Source organism: Acanthopagrus latus, chromosome 15 (assembly GCF_904848185.1).
Source record: "Acanthopagrus latus isolate v.2019 chromosome 15, fAcaLat1.1, whole genome shotgun sequence".
In the NCBI taxonomy this organism is placed as follows: domain Eukaryota; kingdom Metazoa; phylum Chordata; class Actinopteri; order Spariformes; family Sparidae; genus Acanthopagrus; species Acanthopagrus latus.
This window is the reverse complement of record NC_051053.1, coordinates 27,019,543-27,042,484: the sequence shown is the minus strand read 5'-3', so window position 1 is coordinate 27,042,484 and position 22,942 is coordinate 27,019,543. Positions and strand designations below refer to the sequence as shown.

The 22,942-nt window shown below is 41.3% G+C and overlaps 1 protein-coding gene across 1 annotated transcript; it reads right to left on the bottom strand.

The window, feature by feature from the left end:
- Positions 1-621: 621 nt before the first annotated feature.
- On the bottom strand, positions 622-2,515 carry LOC119034067 (ovarian cancer G-protein coupled receptor 1-like). The gene is made up of 4 exons (XM_037124770.1): positions 2,442-2,515; positions 2,030-2,224; positions 1,263-1,447; positions 622-1,153 (listed from the first exon to the last, which is right to left on the bottom strand). The coding sequence occupies exons 2-4, from the start codon at positions 2,204-2,206 to the stop codon at positions 622-624; spliced, it is 894 nt and encodes a 297-aa protein (XP_036980665.1). The 5' UTR covers positions 2,207-2,224; positions 2,442-2,515.
- Between the last annotated feature and the right edge of the window lie 20,427 nt (positions 2,516-22,942).

Here is a 22,942-nt window from a genome sequence, read left to right as displayed (position 1 = left end):
AAATATATAAATATATATATATATATATATATATATATATATATATATATATATATATATATATATATATATATATATATATATATATATATATATAACATGGACAGTGATATAAGATGTCATCTTTTCAGAAAGCACACAGCAGCTGCTCCATCCTAAAAAACTAGCATGTCTACCGCAATAACAGCAAAAATACAACTTCAAGGTAAACAAATAGTGTGTAGTCATGTTTGTTATCAATACAACAATATAATGAAAAAGGAAAAGACATTAGTCATCACAATGACCAATAAAAGGAAACGTAGTGGTGAGTTTTGAGTTCAGGTAATAGAATAATCATCTGATTTACTTTGAAGATTATAGGATAGTAATGATAGACATCAACTATATATATATACACACATATACAGTATATAGACAGTTCTCCCACAGCAGAGTTACAGCAATGCTTCCTTTTATCTACAGTCAGGCGTCTTATAGGAAATCTCATCAGTGGATGACATAATCTGTCTTGTCTCTCTCTTTTCTATTTGCCTTTATTTCTCCCTCTGATATTTCTCATTTCTCTCCCTTCCTCTTTCTCTGCCTACATGAAGCTGACTGTGTGAATGTTGTCATCATTCACACTGTTGAACTGCTGATATCATTGCTGTCCATTCTGCTGCTGTCATTGCTGTCCATTCTGCAGCAACACACAGAGGCCAGAAACTTGTCTATGGTCCCTTTCCTCATGAAAACATACAGAAATAAGTCTGCAAGGGGACTCAACTTGACAAACACATTAGCCACTAATGGGAGATGGTGAATGTCTTTCTCTGTCATGAACAAAATGATGGCTGGCAGAAACAGCAGTGTGTAGATAAGCAGCACCAGGACCAAAACTCCAACAATTCTTCGTTTTTCATCAGAGGGGACACGACTGGCAGACAGAGCTCTGATGGTCCCACCCAGGAAGAAGATGAGCAGTGGGAGAGGGAGGAGGAAGAAAGTCCCCATGATGATTGGTGCGATAAAAACATCCTGCAGCACCGAAAGTTCCAAAAGTGAGAGGACACTGACAGGAGAAAGGACCCAGACCACAACACAGAGAACAACACAGAACTTGATGGTGTGTCTGAAGCGGTACCACAGTGGACGGGCGATGACCAGATACCTGTAAAACAAGATGAACATACTGTGTTCAAGAGGTTTCACATTTATATAGAAATATAACAGCAAGACACAGAAGAAGCTGCACACATACTGGTGAGACAGATAGTTACCTTGCCAGGGCGATGCACACCATGAAGCCAACACTGACCATCAGACTACTAATGTAGATTATAAGTATGATAAGTCTCATCACAGAACCACTGTCTGTCACCAGAGGGATGAAGCAGCAGAGCTGAATGAGGTCTGAGATGAGAAGGTTGACGACGTAGATCGGAACAACATGATCCTTTCTCACCTGCAGGGAAACGTTGATTAATGTACACACACAGTTGTACACATTTTGTGAACTCCACCTCCTCCCAAATATCTCAATTTACTTTGCCCAGCAACTGTAGTCACACATTTATGCATTTTTCCTCAAACTCACCTTTGTTCTGTCAGAACTGGTCAATCACTACAGTAACAATACAAAATTAACAGATGTGACAACAATCGCTCCCAGCTCATCAAAACTGGCAGCTTGCTAAACAGCTTGATCGTTATCAAAGTTGTCAAATGGTTGCAATTTGGTCAGCTTTACATGAAAACCTTCCTTGATGTGACACATGAACTGTGTGTATCAAACACACATCAGACGTGGAGTCAGATTGCCTGGCATGTTTGAGTTTGAAAGGTGTGTCTTTCTCCTAACTACATACAGAATTTCCTTTTACTTAACTGATTTAAGTGCGCGCTAACCCTAACCCATGAATATAACTCCTCCTAATGTACTACAAATTACGATTTACATCACATAATCATTTTTTCAGTGATATCTTTGAGAATCTTTTAGTCAGTGACCATGAATAAACAGATACCAGTTATAATGCATACATACCAGAGTATAAAGAGAATAGATGGCTACTGTGGTCAGAAGAAGTCCGATAGAAGTGATTACACATGTCACCACATATATGACTTTGCTGTAAAACTCAGGGTCATCAGAGTGGCTGTTGGTGGTGTTGTTATCATAGCCGTAGTCCTGTGAGGTGTTGTTGATGCTGAAATCTGCCATTCTTCAGAGAGAAACCTGCTGTTTGACAGGTGAGGTTGCAGGGAGGAGCACAAGGTTTCCTGATATTGTTCAGTTCTATGTCTGACAAAACACAAATGATTTTTTTTTTACCTATTTACCCAAAATGAAATCAAAAAGTTTGTATTTTCAGTTTTAAACATTCATATAAATATTCCTGTAGATTAACTTTCATCATCTCTATAATTAAGAGAAACAGTAGTGACACAATATTTACCTTTGAATGCTGAAGGACTTTGTCGGAAAGACTTCTCTCCACCAGCGTCTGATGTTTTTGTCCTCTGCATTCAGACGGTCTGCAGACAATAAACAGGTTATATCAGGCGGCAGGTTCCTACAGGAAAGTGAAATGAAAACATTCAGAGCAAATATGTGTTGCTACCCCCACACTGTGCTGGCCAGAGATTTGAAATGATCATTCTGTTGTGGTTTCGGGAGGAAAATGATCTTACATTTAAATGATTCAGATACTGTATATACGTTTTACTACTTGGGCATCCTGACATGGCTGTCTGCCTTCACCTCAGCTAAAAGTGTAGAGGAGCTTCTCAAAATAATGGCACAGAAAAAAAGGAATACAGCATTTTTTCTTAATTTAAAATACTTGAAAACCAAGCTGAAAAGGTTTCTGTGACACAAATGTATCTGGATGGCAGTGACATAAAAAAACACTAATTCCAATCATCACTTACTCACTTGATATTCTAACACAATCTCTCTCCTCCTGACAATTCTCGGTTGCTCATTTTGTTTTTTTCTATCACTGTAATGTGAGTGGGGGCAGCGGGTAGAGCAGGTCGACTAGTGATCGAAAGGTCGCTAGTTCAAATCCCGGCTCAGGGCAAGGCTGAGCTGCATGTCGAAGTGTCTTTGAGCAATATACTGAACCCCCCATTGCTCATCAGTGAGGGCCCTGCGATGAGCTGGCGACTACCCTGCCCTCGCCCTGAGACAAGGCTGGGATTGGCTCCAGCAGCAACACCCCGCAACCCCATGGAAAGGGATAAGCGGTTACGGACAATGACATGACATGACATGACATGTAATGTGAGTAATGTTGGCACAGGGAAGGTCTGAGTAAAACTGGAGAGAACAACCTTAAGAGCAGATTCATGGAGTAATAGTGGCATCTGCAGGTCAAGCTAGGTATTTCATAAGAATGCAGATTTTGTGTTACCAACAGCTACTATAAAAGAGAAAAGCAGAGGAGGTTTATCGAATGTATTCTAGAAATACCGACACAAAGGTCGAGTCAAATGTTGGTCATCTTTGATTTGCAGTGTAACATTTAACAGTCTGGCATGAAGGTTGTCATCCTGTAATTTATTGGAACATTTATGGAGAGACATATAACGATACCCTCACAAAGCCCACCACAAGTGACAGCCTCCATGGAGGAATATTAACAGAGCTGACATATGATATGTATTACATCATTTATGATTCACATGCGAGTTTACGTTTTTTTTTTAGGCTGATATAGCTGCACAGTGGACGATTCTTCTTCTCCTCCCCTAAGTGAGCAGGCCACAGGGTATTATATGATATTTATGTAGATAAATACAGAACTCAAAACTTATCATAAAATCCTACAGTGTATGAAGAAAATCCACACGTGTGATTTACACTTTAGATTCTAGAGAGAAAATGTAGAAACATGTCTAATACTGTGCAAATGTATCTTTACCTGATCAATGTTAATGAAGCTTTACGCAAATATCAGAAAAAGATTTCTATGTTGATCTCAATCGTGTGATGTAGCCTGTGGTTTTAAATAGAATATATAAATATAAATGTGTTCTTTCTTTTTGTATATGTGAGTCTAAACAGCGTCCTGCCTTCAAATATCCAGCATGTCTGAAATGTGTGTTATCGTCGGCGGTAAACTCCCACAGGCCTCTAAACTCACATAAATATTTTCCAAGGACGAGACCTTCAGCTGCAGAACCGCTTTCGTTATTTCTTTGCAGGCTCGAATTATAAGAAGAGGAAAAACAACATTTTCGCTGCCTTTGCTGGAGCCAAATGTAACTTTGACTTTTCCCTGCAGTGTTTTTTGTGTTATCATCCATCTCCAAAATGTGTCAGATGTATATGCACGCCGAGCTCCCATATCTTTCTGCGCTTCTTGAATGAAAACCAAAGGCCTACAGCACTTCTTAATGTCGAGTGCAGAGACGGTCAGAGTGGAAAATCTCATTCAGGTGGTTTCATATTGTCTCGAGTGACAGCGGCACTTTCTGTACAAACGGGTTCCTGCAGAATCTTCTGCTTTATCACTCATGCTGCCCTCTCTGTCTGTTTTAAAGTCTGGAGTCAATACCACAGCAGACAGCATGAGCCTGTGCAGTGTTGATATATGCTGTGTGTGACTATGGGAGTTGTAGTCCTGTCAGATGAGAGTTTAAAGCCCCGATTATCTTGTAGATAAAAAACTAATCCACGGAGCGAGAGATGGCCAGAGACAGAGGGAGCTGTGATAATCCTCTGACCCCTGCTGTCTGCCAAAGGAAACCCCATCACACACACACACACACACACACACACACACACACACACACACACACACACACACACACACACACACACACACTCTGTTCACACTGTGATTATCACTGGTTGTAATTGCTGCATGAGCATTATAATTACTTGATTGATCCTGCAGTGGGGAATTCCCTTAGAGCTGGAACAAAGCAATTGACACAGCCCACACAGTGATCAATATCAGCTGTAAACATGCAACATACTCATTTCTCTGAAGCTAAGCAGCCACTACATCCAGTATCTGTGGGATGTTAATTGGGCTCAGATTTGTCACTTTCTCATGGACTTAATGGGTGTTGTATTCAGATTAGGATCTAAGGCGGCAGCACCCACACAGGACACATTTCAGGTCTGTTTTTTGCAGTTCTAGATATACAGTATCGGCACAGTAACTTTCTAAGCCCCCTGACTAAGTAGGCCTAATATTATCACACTGTCTTTTTAAAGTACGTTTAATTTTTTTCTATTGTCACCACAAACTCAGCAGGACATTTTCCTGAGATGGCGAGGACACAACCTCTCTCTCTGAGCCGAGCTACTGGGGCACCGCAGTGCTAACATTTCATCCTGACTGGCCGGGTTGTGTTCATATATTCACTTTGACTTGTCCCATCTGGGATTCGGCCCAAGATTTCACATGTTCCCTCCATGTTTTCATGTCTTTGTGCAGCACCCCTCTGCAGGGAGATCAGACTGAAGGAGGAATCTGCAGAAAGAAGAAAACTTTCACCTTCATGTACGTATATCAAGGAGTCAAGTCAAAAAGTTTCAGGTGCATACGGCAGTTATAACCGTGAGTCTGAAACATATTCAGGCTGGAGAGGTGAAGTAAAAACCAGTCTCAGAGACAGACTTCATGATCTGATGGATAGTCTAATACAGCCTTCATGACGGCTTCTTCAGTCAGTCTGCTCCTCTGTCACTGCCTGCAGCCACCTCTCATATCCCACAATACATTTCTGAGACTCAGACATGCCATTGTCCACCTTTCCTCCAGCTGTCCTTGGATGCTAACGGTCCTCTGACTCCCTCATCTTCACCCATTCACGTTCGCAAATCATCTTCCACTTGCTGACGCGCTGGCTGTCTGTTTATAACCTAACTGCCATCATGGATTTATTTGCTTGTTTGTAAGCCTGTTAATTTGAACATTGATTCAGTAAGGCCTTGTTCTTCGATTATTGTGCCGGAGTGTTTGGATCCTCAGTCCTGTTGCCTTGAACACACAACAGTGACAAGAACTCTGAGAACATCCTGATTAAGAAGCGGGTAAAGAAAAGACTTCAGAATGATCAGGATGGAAGCTCCATCATGTCAGCTGTAAGTAACACTCACACAGACAGCTCCTGTCTCAGTTTCCGATGCGTTTCACAGTCATCACATCAATCAGACTCAATCTCTCCATGTAGGATGATGTCTTGGGGCCAGATGTGTCTGAACTATCTCTTCTATCTATCAGCAAACTCCATGTGAGTTTGAGAGGGAGAGTTTCCACATGCATATCAATCAAGTACTCTAAATAAATAAAAAATAAATGTTTGCAGAGTATCTTCATTTTCTTCTCGCGTCACAATGCTGTGCATATGTTCTGGTTGGTTAGGGTTAGTAGAAGAACATCATGTTTGGGCTTCAAACGTCCAAAACACCTGGTTATGTTGCCATGACACAGCTGCAGATTTCCCAACTTGTCCAGTGGTGTCGGGCTTACACATGTTGCTGGGAGGGAGTTCAGCATCCTGATGGCCTGGTGGATGAATCTGTCTCTCAGTCTGCTGGTTCTGGTCTGGAGGCGTGACGCTCTCCTCCCGGAGGGCAGGAGGCTGAAGAGGCAGTGGGTGGGATGGGTGTGGTCACCTGCAGTGCTGAGTGCTTTGCGGGCCAGGCGTGTGCTGTAAATGTCCTGGAGGGAGGGGAGGGGAGGGGAGGGGAGGGGGGCACCGATGATCCTCTCAGCTGCTCTTACTATGCGCTGCAGGGTCTTCTGGCAGGATACAGTGCAGCTGCTCTACCACACAGTGATGCAGCTGGTCAGGATGCTCTCGGTGGTTCACATGTGATCATCTGTGTACATCTCTGTGGTTTGTAGAAAAGTTAACTGCTAACATTTTATCCTGGTGACTGGGTCACAGTGCAGTCGTGCATTTACTGCCTCCATTCAGCGCATGGTTTCCTGCACTTTAATCAAGGAAACAAATGCATGAATCAATAATCTGTAAATGAAGCCACAAGAGAGGTGGAACTGTAATGAGTCCTATGGTCACAAACATAATGCCAATAATAAAAAAGAAAGGAAACTCAAACTGTCAGTCTAATTTGAGGTGTTGTTGGTGATTAATAAAGGCTTGTGGGTTTCTTAATTAAACAAATGCATCTAAACCTTTAATTAACAATGACTCCAGAGCAAGGTGCTTTGTGAAGGCATGAATTAGTTGTGACTCACGTTCAGTGACTACAGATTACACCCAATAACTGCACTGACTCCTTTGATAAGCCTTTTTTTTATCCTGCTGTTGTTGCTCTTTTGATCAGTTCTGTTGGCAGGATGTGGGGACACAGTCACGGACACTAATCCCCAAAAAACTCCAGATCCTTGTCACAAATATTAAGGCTTAAGCTTCTTAACATTTCCTACATTTTTTTCTTTTCATGGATACTCTTGTTCCTGTCAGCCTGGAATTTGGTGGGTTAAACCCACCTGAACTCAGTTTATATTCCGGTAACAGAGTTTCTTAAACAGTCAAAAATGATTTAGGTGTAAATATGTGTTATACATCCCAGTATGTGGTGTTGAACTAATTAATGTTATGTGAGGGTTAGATACCCTATAACGGCAGTAAAAGCAAGAAATACTGTGTGTCTGATTACTTCTGAGTGGGTTTTGTGACTGCAGGTTTAATTTTCCTGCACGTAAGTATTTATCACATGTCAGCTGTGATTTTCTTTTTGTAAACTTCTAACCACCTCTGTGCTGTGGATACACCAGTGTTCCCAGCATCAGACGGAGTAACATAAACCAGTGTGATCCAATGAGGAAGGATGAGGTTAGTTCTAATGTTACTCCATGTGTTACTGTGATTGCACTACTTGTTGCACTGAGTCGTACATCATTTCATGAGAAATCAGCATTCATTCATACTACAGAAATCACAGAAATCCTTTTAGTCTTGCAGTGTTTTTGAGGTGGTAGCAGGCTGATTTCTACCATCTGTGTGATAACTGGCTTTCTTCTGTACTACTCAGTAATGTTGCAATTCATACAGACCACCACTAGATGTCAGTAAAGCAGTAGATGACTTGTATTAAAGAGTCGTGCTCAGAGCATTTTAAGACCTCTCCCTGCTGCATCTGGATTCTCTGCATGATCCTCCTGCTTCCTCCAACGTGTCTCGCTGTTAGCTGAAGTCATATTTTGATTCATAAAATAAATAGAGCCGATGCAGCCGCAGGTGTGTGTTCTCGATTGAACTTTATGGGAATTTGCTGTCCTCACAAGGGGGGAATTGTAAGTCAGTTGCCATTTATAGGTATTGGGTTGTCAGCTCATCGTTGAATGTAGCTCATGTTAGGTAGAGGCTAAGGGTTAGTGATTAAATGTCAGATTAAATGTCATGCATATATGTCAGGGAATAAATTCAAGGCCATAAAATGCAGGACAACAAAGTTCAAATCTTGCCTTTGTGCCATTTTGTTCCTGCTCCTGTTCAACAAACGTGCACACACAGTCATTTTTTTTTTCTTTTACTCTTTTTTTGACTCCCTTGCAGGAACTTAACCACGACATCAAAGTCAGCAGCTGCTTCACGGGGGGGAATGCTGAAGCGAAGTGATCTGCCATCTCTGCAGGAAGACTTTGTGTCCACTCCAGAGACCTGTCCTTACGGGAGCAGCTCCTTATTCTGCTGCTCTGTAATGGAAAGGACACTGTGCTGACATCACACAGAGCTGAGCATCTTCTGAGTCCTGAAATGTAGACAAAATAAATTACAACATCAGCAAGGGATTCACTTCAGTGTAAAAAAAACAGCAGGGAGGTTCCAGAAGTCTTTTGAGCATGACTGTGGCTGTAGGAAAACACCTCCACCCAGTGGACAAAGGAAGACATTACTAAACATGTACTGCAGCTCCGAACTCTCAGAAAGGTTTACATTAGGAAGATATTGAGTGTGAAGGATTATGAGCTCAGGACAGAAGTGCATCGCCCCGAGACTGACGAGTCCAGACGGAAGGAAAATCTCAATTGAATCACTTACAAATAATCCAGCAGACAATCCGTCTTTTAGATCTGGCTTGAGAAATACATTTGATTTACCTGCAGTCTGAACACAAAGTAGCTGACAATACTGTTGCACAGGTTCAGATAAGAAAAATGTATGTGTGTATATATACAGTATATTGTTTTAATTAAGTGTGGGTGTAACTGGATATAAGTAAATAACACGTCTATTGTGACAGGCAGGTGTGACCCAGTGCTGCTGTTTCACACCTGCACCGCATCATAATCCCACATCACTTCTGGTAGATACTCTTTCAAAATGGAGCGTATGTTTTCAAAGAGGTGACATGATGCCTGGAGGAGGAATCTAAAAAAAAGAAGCTCTTATTCAAGTATGACTGTGACAAAGGAATGATAAGTGCAACGTGTCAAAATAAATGAACAATGATTAGCAGTGAAAGGATAAAGACCTCTTTCTTATTCAGTTTGTTCTTCTGCCTCCTGCCTCATGGAAGCTTTAAACAGAAAAGAGGGAACAATGTCTGTAGGGCTCTTTTTTATTATCGGACACTTATAACAACTTCAACCTGTCAGTGGCGAAAGCAAACACTTCCAGTGGGCGTAACTTTGACCGTCACAGCCACCGCAGCAGACACGGCAGGTCGACTACTGGATTGATTCAGCTGGAATAAGATTTTGTACATTTAATTAGAAATCTGATTTTCAGAGGCATGTGAGTGTGATTTGTGACATCACAATGTTTTTGTTTCTTATGGAAAAACCATATCAGAAATATCAAAAGTGTCTCATTTTATTTGCATCTTAAGTGCAGTTATGTGTTGAATTTGAACACGGGGAGAATGAGACAAGTAACTAAAGAACAAAGCAATTAATATCAATACGTATTAAGGAGGAACTGACAGTATGAATACTGAAAACAGGCATCCTTTCCCCCAAAATCGTGACTGCTCCATCCATGATGTGCACGCATTTGATATCTCCTAAATTAAAACAATCTAGCCATTTATGAATCCTTGGGAAATAAGCACTTGGCCTACTCTGATGCCTGAGGCAAAATTAGGAGAACCCTTGGGATTCTGAAGAGTAAAGAAACTCACATCAATTTGAGATGAAGAAAGGGTCATTATGGACTAAAAATTCCCCATTACAACATCCTTTGAATATGCCCTACGATATCAGGACTCTTTCCCAGCTCCCTTGATGTTTGCTGCTGTGGCGGCTCAATTAACTACATTTGCTTTCAGCTGAAAAAAGTTGCACCCGCATGTAATTGCTCTTTTCAAGGAAGTCTGTTTACAGATACAGAAGCGCTGCTGCTGCGGTCATCATGTCAATTACATCACAGCAAATTCTGCAATGATAATAAGTTTTGATTCTGCAGGAACTGATTATTTGGTGTTGACAAGTGCTGATTATACAGTCGTTTGTTCCCTCAAATAGCTGATATGCCTCTGGGGCCGCTAAATTCACTTTGTTTGGATGAACCTATAAACACTGGAACTGTTTTTTTCTTCCTTACACTTGAATGAGCACTGATGATTTTGCTGTGCTGGAAATCATTGTAGCAGAGCTCTGACAGTCGTGCCTGGTAAAATCCTGCAGTTTGAGGGAGATTATGCTGAGTTGCTTGCCGTGGAGCATGTCTCAGCAACGCAACATGTAGCTGACATCTCCCGCTGTCAGGAAACGTCCTTGGAGCCACGATGTCCTCACGGAAAACATCAGCATGTGTTGCATGATATTTTGTTTTAAATATTGTAGTTGAACATCTGAAAGTTTCTGTCCTCTCACTGAGATCTGTGTCTACATGTGGGATATAAGATGCAAGACCTAAAGCAGGGGGGAAAGGAGACTGTAACATGACAGCAGAAATGTAAAAAAGAAAAAAAATGAAATGCTAATCAAAGAAAGTACTCATCCAACTGACCAATGAGGGTTTCATCTGGGAGGAAATAACTGGAGGTACCTGAAAAGGGAACAGTGAGCAGGCGGCTGAGCTCTGCTCATTTTTCTATGTTGTACCTCCATATATCTTAAATAGAACTAGATAGTGAACGTGGAGATGGAGCATGGCACATATGCTGAAGCAGCTCTTTAGCTTCTGGGTCTACTAACGACCCACTGACGAGGCAGAGTAGAGTTTCTCCTGTTGGCCCCACCTGCCAGTTCCTGCTTGGTCCACAGACTTCACGTTTTGGGATCCAAAATTCACAACATAGTCATAATTTACCTTGTTTGCAGGTCGAGGTGTCCTGTCAAGAGTCTTTCAGGCGTTTCTTTTATAATAGCGGCTTATGGGGAAAGTTTTTTTCAGGCTGTAAGGGAGTTTTTCACTGCAATAACACGAGAAGCTGCTGGGCAAAGACAGAAGCGAGGCTCAGAGGTGCCCTAGGATCCAGGACTATAATACGTTCATGGTCTGCTCTCGCTTCCTTCCCCCTTCCTGTGACCTGGGAATTGATCTATTGAAGGATGTCTCTATTCCTACAATGCTTCTCAAGTCGAGGGGAGTGAGCAGAGCAGAGAGGGGCCAGGAGGCACAGCTGTACTCATGACACACAACTGGAGTACACAAACTATTGCATGAGCAGATCTCTGGAAAGGTTCTTATATTAGTAGGTCATATTAGTTATTTATTATAATCAAATGCACAATCAAACCTCTGCCTTTCACTATTAGTACAGCACCCTTCAAGGTACAGTCCAAAAATAGAGGTTAGGATGGGGAAAACACAAACTCCACACAGAAAGGCCCTTCCCCAGCCGGGAGTCGAACCCTTCCAGCTGTGAGGTTACAGTGCTGACGTGCTGCTATTGCCTCGACTTCTCTCTCTCTCTGTCTTCTTCTAAGGCTTTCCGTTTTAAAATATAACAGCATTGAAAATACCTTAAAGACATGCCTGTATGTGAATAACAAACTGAGGGGCAGGCAGAGTGCTTTGCTGTGTTATCAGCAGTATAAATCGGGCAGTAAAGAGCAGCCTTTTTGTTCCAGAGGGGACAATGTTGTACAAGACGCTGAGCAGGTGGAGGCTTTCTGAGGTGGAAGAGGAGGAGCTACGACATGAGGAGAGGAGTCAAGGGAAGGAAGTAAGGATGATGCAACACCAGAGCCCTCTGATTTACAGGGAATAATATGCTCAGGACAACATCAACTTTCCCAACAGCACTCTAATGAGACATATCCAGTCTGGTTAATTCCCAGTTTACGTGCAGTCTGACAGCCTTCACTGTTCGCTCAGTCTCTGGATGCACTCAAACAGAAAAATGAGGCAGCACTAATCTAAAATAATGGTTAAAATAGCAAGATTGTAGGAAAAATGCATTTAGTCCATATCATTTTCTTAAAGCATATCTCATTACAGAGCTGGGTTATATGCTGAAGCGCACTCTAATGGCTTCTGGGATTTATCTGAGTGTCCACTGGTCCCACCCGAGCCATGCATCCTCGGTAACAAGGTGGAGGCAGCTCTGTATGAAAGACGTTCTGTGTCCCCACTGAGATCTGAGGCTGCAAAAAACCCATCTGTAACTGGTCCCAGTACATGTAATGATGTACAGTGTGTAGCACATGGGGGGAACTGAATACAATAACTATTATGATAAATAGTTTGCATAATTATGTTTTCATTAGTCTATAATCCCCTCAATATATGTTATGTTGCCTTAAAATGAGCTCATTTTTATCTACAAGGTCATCAACATTTCTAACCACGTGTGATGTTGTGATGTGTTGATATTTGGCTGCACCCCCAAATGTGGCTGAATCGTATATATATTGTATAAAAATTGTATATTCAGAGAGTCAGGCAGTGTCTCAGTTTTAAGATGATGGGCAGAAGATTACCTGTTTCAGACACCTCTGCTATTTATTTAGGTTACTATTTCCTCTCTGAGGAGCCAAATGATAGAAAGAGAAGATGACTAAGTCTCTGTCATGCACTTAGTCGAGATGTGCCGTGCTGCTTTTATACATAGCACCCATTAACCCGCGGCTCTGACACACAGGCGCCGTCTCCCCTGGAAAGTGGAATCTCTGTGAGAAGGTTCAGACTTCCCTTTAAAAAAGGGATTTATTGCATTTCTCCCTGGAGGTTTTTCAGCTTGAAGTCTTCCAAGAACTTTCCGACATGTCTTTGTGTTTGAGAGACTCATGCAGCGCCCGTTCAAAACATGCCGTCCCGCGCAGATTATCTGGTTGTGTGAGGAGGATACAAATGCAGTCTCTTGAGCCTCCTGAACTGCTCCCAGTCATCTGGTCGCCAAACAGGTTTGATATACACAATCAAAATCTGGATGAGTTAATCTGTACTTTCCAAATCGGACTACAAAAACCAATGAGAGAGGCATCCTGGAGCAGAAGTGTGTTGTGTGAGCTGCCATTATTTTAAATCTTTTAGTGTGTCTGAGATTAGAGGGAGGAATATCTGTGGTGTTTGTCCTGTGTGACACGACCTGATTCCAGGTCCTGTAGAGTGAGACCAGCTTCAGTCTGCAGAGCCACGGAGCCTCAGCGCTGTAGCCACGCCCCCTCTGCTGTGAGATGTGTGTTACAGCCACAGATCTACCTTGTGACCAGCAACATATAAAGAGGAACAGACATTTTTATTCACAGTTATTACCACAATTAACCAAAACTACAATAGTCTGGAGGTCTGGCCAAAATGAACAAAAGGATGGAGGACTATCAGGCCGCCATCCTCAAAAGAAATAAAAACACAGAGTGAAAAGAAAAAGACTGATCACTTGATTAGGAGCACTTGAGAAAAGAGAGAGTAAAGAATTGGAAGAGAGAGTAACACAAAACGGGCACCGCATAACAATATGTGAATAACATACAAAGAGACACACTGACTACATCATTGTCTGAGAATAGCATGCGTGATATAAAACATTTAAATGAGTTTATTGTGGCTCCAGTGGGACTCTGTGGTTTCATTAATTTCATCTCTTTCGGTCGGGATGCTAAATTCTTCTAGGAATTAGGTCACTCATATTGGAGCCTTCAGACCATTGTCAGATCAAGAAGCCTCTGTGGAGAAGTCCAACACCCGTCTGACTGGGGAGAGGCTGTCGGATCTCATTACAGTGTAAGTAGGTCAATGACAATCAAGAAGTGTTAGTGAGAGATTGTACTGACAGCTGATGACCTCTCCTGTGGGCCTCTCATATACAAATGAGACGATGCACTTGTTTGTCTTTTACTTATAGAACGGTGCGCTATAGTGGTCTATAATCAACTCACACACTCAGTTGGACAGTTACACGGAAGAATCTCTACCAGTCCCACCATCCACCCGACAATCCCACTGTGATTCTGTCGCTGCCGCTGAACATTTTCCAGGCAGTGAATAAGTTTGTCACCGCAGTGTGATTGGAAAAACCAGAGGCACGACTGTCAGTGTCCGAACAGGTTCGTTGATTCAGGCCTCAGGGAGGGTTTAGAGGAGGACACGGCATTTCTGCAGTCGGTGACATAACCGACAAAACTTTGCGAACACCTGCCATGGACTAATCTGCCAGTTACTGTATAAGTGAATACAATTATACTGAAAGAGAATGGAGAGTTGCAGTGATTTGAAAAAATCCTCCTGTAATGGATGAAAGCAAACTAGCATTACCAAACCTGCAATCCATTCATACAATTGACTAAAATCTGGAATGAATTTGGACAAAGTGTTTTCACCTTTTGAGGGACCTTGAGATTGTAATGACCTCTCCAGAAACTCAGTCCAAATAATGACTCCAGAGATGAACCCAGACTACAAAGAGCAAAGCTAAACTTTATAGATCATGGAGGCTGCTTACTGGAAACATTAAATGTGGTGTAACTCTGCATGAACCGTTGCTGATAATTACAGATGCAGATGTGTTAGTAAGGTTTTGGGGATGATGTACTTGCATGTAATTGCTACAGTAGTGGGAGTAAAGGAGGAGATGGGGGAGGGAGTGACCATAACTCTCTAAAGTTATTAGTCATCAGGATCTTCGGATCAGGCTCAGGGTGACACCTCCAGCAGCTCCAAGAGTTTGAGGACTCGTCCTTGGCTGTAGGTGAGTTAGGCTCAGTGTGCTGGTTTATTCATCCCTCCCACTGGTGTGATGAAGAGCCTTGACATGAATTATTCTCATTTTCATTTCTCGACATTGAGACCATCCCGTGTGGACCTTCAGCTAGTACTTTTAGCGAAACTGCTGTAGCGACGGTGATGACACTGTATCATCAATAATGTTGAGAATTATTCAAAGTCAAAGTCAAGTACATCCTGAATGAAACTTCCACAATGTTTTTTTAAAACTGTATCTAGTTACCATTTCAGGATTAGTGGAACTTTTAATAAATAATGTATCCAGCTCAAAAATGTGACTGTGCTTTTAATTACTCGTCAACAAGTTACTTTTTTAATAAGCTAAAAGGAAACACCCAACTAATAATCCATGCTGTTTACAAATTAAATTTTCCATTAAAAGGCTAATTGAAAAATGCTTGTTAGTGTCACTGAATGCTTTTTTCCCCCCAACATAATAACAGTGTAGCTTTAGGGAATATTTTGTCACATACAATGTGTCCACAACCTGCCTCGTTCTATTAATAAGCCCACTCTACTAATTATGAAACAAATGTGTTGTTGTCACAATGTAAGCGACTCGTCTGAGATAATACCCTCGAGATAATTATCCCAATGGAATCAGGAGAGGTGAGAGTAATTTCAGTGCTTCATCCAGAGCCGAGGCTTTGCAGTGTTTCATACGGCATAAAGCAATGTACAGCTGTCACCACGGGAAGATGGATTGAATAGAAGAAGACATATCCGAATGCTTTGTCAAGCATTCTCTCTAGAACATCATGAAAAGTTACAACATTTTATGGAATACAAAAATTAATTAGCAGGAAAACAAAAGTTTGGATGCAACACAACACAATCTTAAGAGGACACAAGACAGAATGCAGGACACACAAGCACACATATAAAAGATACCAACTGTGAATGTTCCAATGCCTGTTTTGTTAAATCAAAGCAGAAACTATTCAAACATGAACATTATAGGGTTTTGCACCTGCACAGACCAGTTAGTGTGAAGTCAGTTCACCTCCTGGGCACTGCCCTTGAGCAAGGCAGCCTCAGGTATCTCTAGAACACAACAGACATTGTTGACATAATGTGGAAACTGTTATTGCTTCACATTTGGTTAATAATTATTGTTAATTTCAGAATTATCGCACCTCCGCATCAAGCAGCTCACACATTTGTTTACCTCATACACATTCTTTTGTTTGATAACTAAAGACATCTAAACATTTTTCAACCAAACTCTTAACCTCAGAAAAAAAAAGAAAACAGTTCTGTGTTATGGAGTTTTTGTTGTTTTTCGCAGGCTCTCATATTTTGCCTCATCCTTTAACCGCCCACTGTCAGACCTGCTGTACACTGACCTGTATTCACCTGTAAGACTTACTGCGCTTATACCCGAGGTCTGACACATTCAGCTGGAGCTTTTTGTACATCTGTCTTCAATAACACTGCTTAGCCAAAACCAGTTTGAGAGTTTACAAGGCCTCCTTCTCATTCGCTCAGAAATGTTCATGTTGCACATGGGGGAAAGCCAGATATAAAGCCTTTGAACACAGTGTGATATTCAGACTGCATCTGGAAATTTAATTTCACTAGATTGTTTGTATATTCCAGCTGAGAGGACAGATGATGACTAAGTGAACCACCAGGATGAATCGTCCTTTTAATTAGCAGAGGTGGAGGCAGAGAGGTGTGTCGGAGTCTCACACACACACACACACACACACACACACACACACACATTAATCCACACTTGCATACCTACACACTGTACATGTAGCTTTAGCTTGTCATTTGCGTACCCAGCTGACCTACACACCACTCAGATGCCAGCGGGCTCACGTGTCTGAAAGGCACGCTGCTAACAAAGCCTGAGTCACACTGTGCAATGAGCCCTGGACCCACTCAAACATACACCTCATCATCACACCTGAGTGCGTCCACACGCACACACACACACACACACACACACAAACTTACACAGCAAATATCTCGGAGAAATGTCATGGCGTCTCAGCAGGCTATAGCAGATAGCAGGTACTCACAATGGCAGGGGATGATGGGGTGAATTCGGCTCACAGCCCTTTCTTGCATGTCATCCCTGCTCTCGCTCTCATCTGTCATTCCTTCCTGTATGCAATAAATCTGAACTAGCGTGAAAAAATTCTCTCAAAAACCTGCTCTTCCTCACACACGACAAAGCTTGGATTAAAACGTATTCACTGCTCTGACGTGAGTGTTTTCAAGTTATTCTATCCCTTTTTTTAACGGGGAATATGACGAGAAACCAAACTGAGTGGCTGGCATGTCTTCGTGTTTGCACTGACAGTTTCTTTAAGTATTTTACATTAAAGTTAAATTTGCCTGAGCTATTCTAACTTCTTCAGTAACAGGTACTCAAGCCACCATGTTTGGTTCTGCTGTGGACAATGCATCCTCATACAAAGATTCAGTCGAAGACGACTCCATCGTCTACTTGCTGCTCATTCGTCCTTGTTTTTTCCGAGGGATATTGTTCTTATCACAGGCTTGCACGCTGTGGGCGTTGCACATCTTGGTTTATGTTGTAATGTATGTGTGTCTGTGAGTGTGTGTGTGACGTTATACTTAATGGGGCAATAACTGCCTGCTGACTGTCTTAACCAAGGCTTCCTCACAGTACGGTGAACATCTGCAGACCCTCAGACACTCACACTTCCAGCAGGGTGATTGATTAAGTGTCAAGGGTGTGAGTGAATTCACATCTTTATACTCTGCACAGTGTCAGCGTGTATGTAAGTGTGTCAAAGAGACTCGTAATAGTTTATAGCCTTTCATAAGTCTTTTTTTTTCTTTTCATATCCCCTACACCCGGATGCTATTTTAAAAAAATTAAAAATAAAAAAATCACTCGCCTCGAAGTGATTTCAAGCTGCACGCTAATAATTTTAAAGCCTTTAGGGTCAATACCGCCCCCAGTAAGCATATGAAAAAGTCACTTAACAAGCCAGACATCCAGGTGAAAATCCATTTAAACCTACTGACATGTTTCATAAATCTTTTCAGAAAAGGAGGTAATTGTAGAGCATTTTACATATATATGTGGAAAGTTCACACTCTTGACTCTCTTGTGTGGGCAGCTAGGTGAAGTAGTGTAAAGGCTGAAAAGGTCAGTTTAAGGCGGACGTTAGGGTGAACGGTCAGGAGAAAAGAACTTTCAACCAGGAGACAGTAACCGAAAGTCAGCGGTGTGGAAGATTTGTCACATACATCAGTACGTATGTGATGTCGGCATGTTCGTAATGGAATACACATACGTAATTATTTTAACCCAAACCACAGTGTTCTCTTCAGTGTTTTCAACTGCAACCATATGATAAAGGTCCAGTACTTGCAGTGGTCATGGTCGGTTTGCTGGTTTGTCAGCACGATTATAAAATCTTATGGATCTTGATGAAAGCAATCAGGTGTTTTCAGATGGCTACTGTGTATGAGTGAGTAAAAAAGGGAACTGTTTGGACTGAACACAAATATGTGCTTTACTGATAGCCATTGTAATTTGTTGGATGGAAAAAATATCATCAGAAACAAAGAACATAAAGAAGAACTTTATGAAGTAAATGTTCATCTGTTTTCTTCAGTAATAGACGTCATGAGGGAGATTAGTTTTGTTTTACTTAATCAAGTGTGTGAAACCATGAGTGTGTGTGTGTTGGACATGTGTTACCTACATTGAGGGGACTTACATCTGACATCAGTGTCAAATTTTGGGGACTCACCCTCTAAATTGAGACAAACTCCAGTCCCCGAGATGTCTATCATTTAAATTGTAGGGTTGACACTTGATCAGGGTCTTGCAAGTAGTATTTGGGGTAAGGTCTAGGGTTGCGATATCCCCAAAAGCTTTGGACAGTCTTACAAGACTTCTGTGCATGTTTATGTGTTTGTATGTGTGTGTGTGTGTATGTTAGTGTGCAAGTGTGTGTGTTGGTTCTTATATCCTTGCTTTCGCTGCATTATATATTTTTGACATTACCACAGAAGGAAACCACCCCGGGGATGACATAAACATTGATAACTGCACATGCTGAGGATACTGTGTGAATAACATCAGAGGCATTCGTGCCTCAGGAGAAACGACATGTTTATATGGAGGCATTTAATGGAGGGTGCCATAAGAGATGTTTGAGCTTCATGGATGCGTATCTTGATTTCTTCGTCTCTGTATGTGTCGATGTGTGAGAGACATTGTAAGAGACCTATTATAGCTTCAGTGCCGGTTACTAGCCATTACACCCAAACAGCTTTCAGTTCCCTTAAATCGGGAATATGCAAAATGACATACCCAGGAGAGAAAAAAGGATTTTACACAAAATGTTTGCTGTCATTGCAGACACAGAAACATGAAAGGTAAAGGAAACTCCTGGAGGAAACCAGCGGGGAAAACATGGAACAACCTCAAAGAAACAACTTTACTTATTCAAATACAGTCTCTGCTTTAAGGAAACACGATGAGAAATCAGCAGACTGTTGTTGTCTCATGGGAAATAAAGAAAAAGAACACAGCTCTGTCTGCAATGTATGCTCAGTTCCAGCTAATCCAAATACCCATCTGAACAAATGTCAAACAGCGACTTTATCTGATGCATATGTACCTCAGGAAGCATGTTTTAATTTAGTTACACACATTGACAAGTGGCCAGTCAGCAGCTTCTTTGTCCTCCCGGTCCTGCACTTTTGTTAACTCAGCTTGAATTACACATATTTAATGTATAAACCTCCATGGTTGCTTTCCTGAAATGTGTGTTTTGACATTAAACATATGCACAGTCTGTCTTCTTGCACTTATTCTGACAGCATGTTGGACCGAAAGCTGCCATTTCAAACAAAATGATGAGCTTCAAGTTTGTTCCTGCTCTCTGAGTTTGTGATGGGTCAAAGGGGGGCATAACAGACACACTGAGAGCTGTGTGTGTGTGTGTGTGTGTGTGTGTTGTGTCTGCTTTGCCTGCGTGTGAGTACATCTATCAGAGGGTGAGTGTGATGGTGTGAGCAGACAACTCAGAACAGAGACTAGTGTTCTGTCACCCTTATACAAGTCCAACAGAAAGCCACAGGGCAGCTGTCATTTTGCTACAAATGTTTTGTCTGAGAGAGAGAGGGAGTTTATTTCTGTGTTTCAGTCAGTGTGTATCCAAGGCAGTGTTGCATGTTTTCCCACTCAACTGCTTAAAAGACACTGTGGTAAACGCTAACGATGTAATATGTGACATTTCAGCATTTTAATGTCAAAAAGGTTTTGTACTTTATTATCCTTAAAAATGTCAAACACGGTTTAAACCCAGTCAGATGGTGAGGAAGGGAAAGGCGAACGTGACCAAACATACCGCGTATAAACATTTCAAACATGACCTCATCCATAAACATTTCTACCTGCGTCACATCAGATAAAGCACTTATCTTGGTTGTTTTATCATGAATACAACAGCTCCCATGTTCCCAGGCTGTAAAGAGACCTCACTGTAAAAAAAGGACAGTTTGTAGTTTGACAGAGTGTTACGTTCTTGGCTGAACTACTTACAGTCAAAGGTGGTTGCTTTGCAAACTCATGGTGATGTCAAGAATCCAGGAACTCTGTAATTGAGATGAAGACATTGTGCTGAACATAATGAATAAAATTACAATCAGTCATTTTTTTTATATTTCAGTATTTTTAAGAGTCATGCAAGCTTGAGAGAGTGAGGTATTAAGTGAGATTAAGAAGTGCTGGAAGGGAGATTTTGTTTCTCCACTTTGTTCGTGACATTTTCCAGCCATGATTGTGGCGATGGAACGGAATGGAAGTAAGCTTTAACATGTTTGCCAACATGCATTTTGGCGATTGGGTTGTCCAAGGCAAAGTGAAGGCTGATGGGAATTAGTTTTGCAGATGAATGGACACGAATGCTTTCTGACCAGATGGAGGTGACAGTAATGTCAATCCATGAATTGGTTGTTGATATTTCTTATTCCAAATCAGTTATGTCAACCTGCTGGAGATGGTAAATGGACCGTCATGAGATCACCAGCATCTGCAAGATTCATCTGACGCAGACTCTGAGTGTCAACACTTTCATGCTGTTCCATCAAATTCACTCTGCACAATGTCCGAGCAACAAACTTTACCATCCATAGAGCCTTGTGCAAATCTAAAAACTAAAAACAAAAGTGTAATTCTAAATAACTATAAGTTTGCCATCAATATTAGCATGCTTCACAAAAACATCAGTCCATCTATCGTTTGTTGGTAAGATCAGTCAGCTCCTTCCAGCACAGCCTCAGCTCATATCTGATTATTTAAGCCGAAGGAAGCACATTTTCAATGTAATCCCTGCTTCGTTTTATTCTTTACAGATTCAGAGTGAATCTGATATTTTCTTTCATGTGCTCACATCTGTCTCTATCCTTCAAGGTTTCTATCTGCTTCAGACAATCTAATCATCACTGTCCCACTGCTACTCACCCTTTCCTTCACACGGTGGCCTTGTGTCACGTCTTCTGTAACCTTGAGCAACCTTTCCGCTTCAGCCTTCAGACGTCTTTGTACATCACTCAAATCAGGGTCTCTGATTGTTTCATTGTGCTACTTCCACTGACACATTCGAATAGTTTCTTAGATGCTGACCATAAAGTTCAGTTTTTAACCTTACGACTTCACTAAGCGCTGCAATTTCAGCTCTCAGATTATCGTACATTTATCCTGTCTTTTCTGTGTGAAGGTGAAAGATGCCACGTTGTTCTCGTGTCACATGGTTTGGAGGCTTTTTCACTGAGAAACACTCTTAAAACACACAGAGTAATTGAAGGGTTGCCAAAGGTCCCTTCTCAATGAAATCTTTATAGATGGCGATCATTTACAGAAGATGAGAGTGACAGTAAATACACTTTTGGCACAAGGGCTGTGTCTGGGTTAGAGACAGACAGCTCATTTTCTTTGTAGCTCTTGCCAAGAGATCTCACTGCCTGAATAAAATGTGTCATACTAAACTCACACTTATATGTGATATATACATAGTAGCATATATTATCATTTCCACAAATACCTTGCAATTATGTATTATTACGCAGTAGTTGTATGACGGTTGTGACAAGATGTTTATTCTGATTTCTTGTATAATTGTAGGAAACAGCACTGATGTCAAACCTAAAAACATCCATCTGTATTTCAGTGACTACAGTTCAACAGCAGTTGTCTGTAATAGAAACAGTTTGATTCTGTATGAACAAGTACGCTTCAAACACCTTCACTTTTCAGAGATCTTAACTGAAGACATCTAGATTCCGTTTGACCTGCAGGTCATCCGATTGATGTTTACTGGCCTCTTACAGAAGACGTATAACAAGAAAGACCTACTCAGAGCTGATTTTCTGAGTAGTTTAGCTTTGCTGTATACCACTTACCTGGAAATTCTTGCCTTAAAATTGGTTGGTGCCATTAGCAACTGTAGCTCACCGTGGCCACGTTGCATTAGAAATACTGTATTTGTAGAGAGATAATCTCGACTCAGTTTCATTTATTAGCTTTCAGACGCATCACAGATTTTCATTATAAATGTTTGGATCTATTTTGAAGGTCAAATATTAGTTTTCATTGTAATAAAGAAAGCTGAATTTCTTATTATCTTTGAGACATATTCAGTTTATTACTAAATACCAAGAAAAGTTTGTCTGCATTATTAAAGTCGAAAACTATAGAAAAGCTGACACACTGAACACATTCTATGAATTTAGGTTGTTAGATTTTGGGCCAAGTTTCTTATACAGCCCTTCTCCACTGTGGCATTATAATTATTCATATTCATTTATTGCCAGTAATTTAAGTCAGGTATGTTGTTAACACCTGTAGCAA